General features: G+C 38.3%; 1 protein-coding gene across 1 annotated transcript; it reads right to left on the bottom strand.

Moving 5' to 3' along the window:
* Positions 1-299: 299 nt before the first annotated feature.
* LOC102298866 (V-set domain-containing T-cell activation inhibitor 1) lies at positions 300-2,204 on the bottom strand. The gene is made up of 3 exons (XM_005951941.2): positions 2,013-2,204; positions 1,417-1,776; positions 300-1,178 (listed from the first exon to the last, which is right to left on the bottom strand). Exons 1-3 carry the CDS (start codon positions 2,074-2,076, stop codon positions 1,006-1,008), a joined length of 597 nt encoding a protein of 198 aa, XP_005952003.1. The 5' UTR covers positions 2,077-2,204; the 3' UTR covers positions 300-1,005.
* Between the last annotated feature and the right edge of the window lie 2,227 nt (positions 2,205-4,431).

Raw genomic sequence — 4,431 nt, 5'->3', positions numbered from 1 at the left:
AAATGTTTATGCAAATATCCAGAAAAAATGTTTTCTTTAAGTTATTGTGTTAAAGAATATAAATCAAAAATACACAAAAAACCCCAAGCAAGTTTCACAAAAAAAATCTACTTTTAGATCACTTATTAAATATAAAGATTAGTTGATTAATACACGTTTCACTCTGTGCTTGTAATAAAGCCTGAACCAAAACTTCTGATAGAAGAAAATGTAGTACATTTATTTTCCTAAATTAGTAAATAAAGCACTTGAGAACAGCAGGGGATGAGAACCTCCTGTATATTTACTGATTTCTTAAAAAAATAAACAACAACACATTAACAGTGCGAAGCAGTTAATATACAGGAGCTCCACCAGTCCCAACTACAGCAGAAAACCAGAGTTCTTGTATTTTATAAGTGATTTAAAAGTAGATTAGTTTTGTCTGATCTGTTAAAGATAAAGTTTTGCAGGTAGGTACCTCTCTTTGATATTTGTATCACAGATATCCACAAAAGCATTAGTCTGCACCTAAGTTTAAGGGCTCAGTTAAAGAGCTCTCATTCTTTTATATTTTTAGTTGGTTTATACAACTAGAAGTCACACAAGACACATGATTTACTCAGTCCATCACTTTTTTTGTTGAGCTGCTCTTAGTCTGGCTCATCACCTGAAACCTGTTTGTCATGGAACTGAACGCTCCAGGATTTGAGCACACAAGCCTCTCCACCAACGCCAAGGTGGCAGCTCGAGGAGAGGAACTATACTGTTGGTGCAGACATGAGGAATAGCTAAATCTACTGTCGTTAATTTTGTTCCAGCTGAACAGTTTGTGGCATATTTCCTTATTTTTTTGAAGGGTTTTGGGTTCGCTTGGTTTCTACCATATTTATAGTTGAAATTAATGGGAACCCTGAAACATGTTGATACTGTTGCTTTAGATTTTTTTGTTGTAACGACGGTGGATGATAATACAAGATCCTCTGGTTTGTCTGCTGTGACATAAAAATTGTCAAGTGCAATATTTCATGCCAGCTGCATGTCAGTTGCTTTATCACGAGTAGGACAGAAATACTTTACAGTGGTCAAAATACAAACTACACAAATAAATGATAAAGATGCTATCAGTGGAAAATGTCCTCTTCTATGACCTCCTGTCAGTCCAACAGATCCATCCTCTGTGTCTCCTCCTGTGTGACCTGCAGGTGAGAAACAGGTGTGAGGTGTCAGCTGTCAGGTAGGTGATGAGTGAAGAACAGAACAGAATCCATTTCCTCTTCAAACTGCTGTCAGACATTATCTACTGCACTCTGATCACATCACTCAGACCAGCTGCTTTCTACAAAGTCTCATCAACAACATCTTTAGAAACAAACATCAACAACCAGGAAGCAGCTTCACCTCTGATCACACACACACTCAACTCTACTCACTCACCTGGAGGAACAACAGCTCTCAGGTAGACGCTGTTGGTGGGTTTTAGGTCAAAAATTGCTCTTTTCTCACGGTTTACTCCTCTCGAGAAGACATAACAGTTGTATGTTCCAGTGTCATTAATTGTCACATTCTTCAGAATCACAGACAAGTCTCCATCCTTCATCTGTCTGTCCTTCAGATCCACCCGGTTCTCAAAGGATGAATGCTGCTGTTCTGGATCAATCTGCTCATCTCGGTACAAGAGGACATAATCTGGCACCAGCTCAGGATTGGTCCACTCTACAATTAAGATGTTGTTTGTTGGAGTGCGACATGGCAGAGTGACGCTCTTTCCAATCTCACCTGTGATGATTTCCTGATCTGAAAGAGGAAATTTTGTAGATGAGTCATTTATAATTCAAACCTTTAGCAAAGTTTTAGTACACCGTATTTCAATCACATTTGCGCCACAGAAAAGTATCTAAGTAAAAGTAATTGCCAATAAGTAAGCCTACGTGTGTTAATTAAGTGTTTCTGTGGGCTAAAATACTATAGTTATATTTCATAAACAATCAAAAGGATTTCTGGGCATTCATTTTAGAAAGATTGTAACTCACTCGCAGAGGCCGAAACCAGAAGAAAACAGAGGTAACTCCAGAAAAATTTTGACGATATCCCCATTTTGAATCTTTTTGGATGTTTCAGGACTTTTCAAAAAAAATAAAAGTTTTTTTTGAAAAAACAGTTTGTCAGTAAAAAAAATTCCTGTGGCAAGTGGTGCTGCTGAGTTGTGGAACAAGACTGCAATTAAATACTCCCCTCCCTCCTATTTCTAGTTTCACATGACGTTAGACCGATTGGGACACGCCCACCTGGCAGGGAAACAGTGCTGAGTCCTTTGCCCTCGGTCTTTGAGTAAAAGCTTGGTGATATGAAAGTGAAACTGGACTTAGTTGATTTATTTCATAAGAACTTGAGAAGTGAAAGTTATCAGGCCATATTTTGTTTTTTAAGGCAGACTAATTCGTTTGGGAGGATTTTATTTATTTATTTATTTTTTTACATCTTGGTCCACACTCCACACCAGTTGTTGGTGGTAATGCACCATTGTGCTTTTTACCAGCTGCAAAAAACAATATAAAGAAGAAGAAGAAGGTCCTCAAGTTTAACATGCCCAAAATGCCAGATGCTTGCTGTGCTCTCAGATGCACTAATCAGTGTTTATTTACAGCTTTCAGAATGTAAGAATATGGCACGAACATGTGAGCACACCTCTCCTGACCCAGACTTACAAGCCCAATCACACCAGTGCCTGCTTCTACATGGCAACCCAGACTGTAAGTGGCAGCTCGTTAAAACTGTATAAATGATTCACTGACTGGGAAAAAACAAAACACAACATCAGTCAACTTTGTTATTACGTGAAACTGATGTGATAAATGCTAAATAACATCGGAACTTTTCTGTCCCTACACTGTAAATGTCCAAGACAATAAAACGTACTATTTACGCAAGGTTGTTCGTTTTAAACTAGCTAAATAGCACCTACCTTTGCTTTACTATGGGATAATTTCTTGTTCTTCATCTCACACGCACAGCAGCATTACTTAGCCATCCAGACAGAAAATACATGTAGCTGTCCGTACTGAGAGTTCTAATCCAGGGTTCAGTGTAAGGTGAGCGATTATCTCGCTACAGGATACACGTAGATGTGAATGCAGTAGTTCTCTGGGAGAGATGTCGCCAGTTTGAGGGATTTAAATAAAGCTGCCAAAGCGGAATCACAAGTCAAAGAAATTCATAGTTTCTCTTCATATGTTTGTTTTTTCCCGATGGGCAGATGATTCAAGCTAGTAGTATTGGCTCGAGTCAGGTGGGACGCCCATCCCCCAAAAATAAAAAAAATAAATCAGTACCTACAGTACTACCAACTGTAATCCAGTATTCAGTGAAGGCATAGTTTTTTATGGAGGACCACAAGAGCCAAACACATCCGATAAAATCAGAGAAAATCTCATGTGCTCTTCATGCAGCAGAGTACATCAAGTGTTTAAAACAGAAGCTCTGCAGGTTTGAGAGCAGCAGTTCGCTGAAACACCAAACTGTGGTCCTGTTAATGCTGATATACAGTGACACAGTTACATGGGTGATGAATCCTTTTGTCTTTTTGTGTTTAACTTTATCAATAAAACAGCTGCAGCTTTCACTGACCGCACATGTGGTACTTTAACCTTTGTACTGTTTTCATCAGTTAAATTTGCAGTTAACATGTGAACATGTTGGATGATCTGTCTGCTGTCACTGGGTGGTGCTGAGGTCTGAATCTGAGGGCAGCTCCTGTAATCACAAAGAGAACAGAATCATCACAAACTGAAATTTAAAGTTTACCTTCAAATCTGAAATAAAGATGATCCTTCTGTCCTCACACACTCAGGATCTGAAGTTCTTCTCTTAGATTGCTTCAGTTCTACAGTTTAATCCATAGTTACTGATTAATGAGGAGTTACTGAAGTATTACCATCTTTTGATTTCCAAAAAAGAGGACACTTCGCCCAGTCATTAAGAACTTTAATAATACTGTTTGCTTAAAGAAAACTTTAACACATTTAAACGACTCCTTCTCTGTGCGGTCAATGAATGGTGAAATAAAAAAAATCTCATATAGGCTTTTCCAAGTCTACAAGTGCAAAAAAAAAAAGAGGACGGTTGGTCACCCTAGTGTTACTGACTTTACAGGGGTGGCAAGAGACTGAAAAAAATTCTGCTGTCACATATTTAATAATCAGTTCTGAAGCCTGTTGCATGTACACTATAATACTTGTAATAAAAGTGACAACTGACAGCTCAATATCTACCTCAGTCACTCTCCCTGATCCAGCTGAGTCACCAATAGCAAAAATCTGTTTTTCACAGGAACTTGGTAACAGCAATAAGAGAATACGTAGTTTATTCCAAGAAGATATCGTCTCTCTCCCATATATAATATCTTATTGGAACTGATATGTTCCAGATATCAAGTGGAAGACAGTCTGGATG

This window comes from Haplochromis burtoni, unplaced genomic scaffold (genome assembly GCF_018398535.1).
Source record: "Haplochromis burtoni strain Fernald_Lab_line unplaced genomic scaffold, NCSU_Asbu1 Contig_1147, whole genome shotgun sequence".
NCBI lineage: Eukaryota > Metazoa > Chordata > Actinopteri > Cichliformes > Cichlidae > Haplochromis > Haplochromis burtoni.
This window is presented reverse-complemented; position numbering and strand designations above follow the sequence as displayed.

What these genes read in the sequence shown, in the direction of transcription:
- LOC102298866 (XM_005951941.2), bottom strand. Translation starts at nt 2,076, where the DNA reads ATGGGGATATCGTCAAAATTTTTCTGGAGTTACCTCTGTTTTCTTCTG. An exon ending in TCTGGTTTCGGCCTCTGCGA is followed by an intron (nt 1,777 to 2,012) that starts GTGAGTTACAAT and finishes TTCCTCTTTCAG; the next exon opens with ATCAGGAAATCATCACAGGT. An exon ending in GAGAGCTGTTGTTCCTCCAG is followed by an intron (nt 1,179 to 1,416) that starts GTGAGTGAGTAG and finishes TCTCACCTGCAG; the next exon opens with GTCACACAGGAGGAGACACA.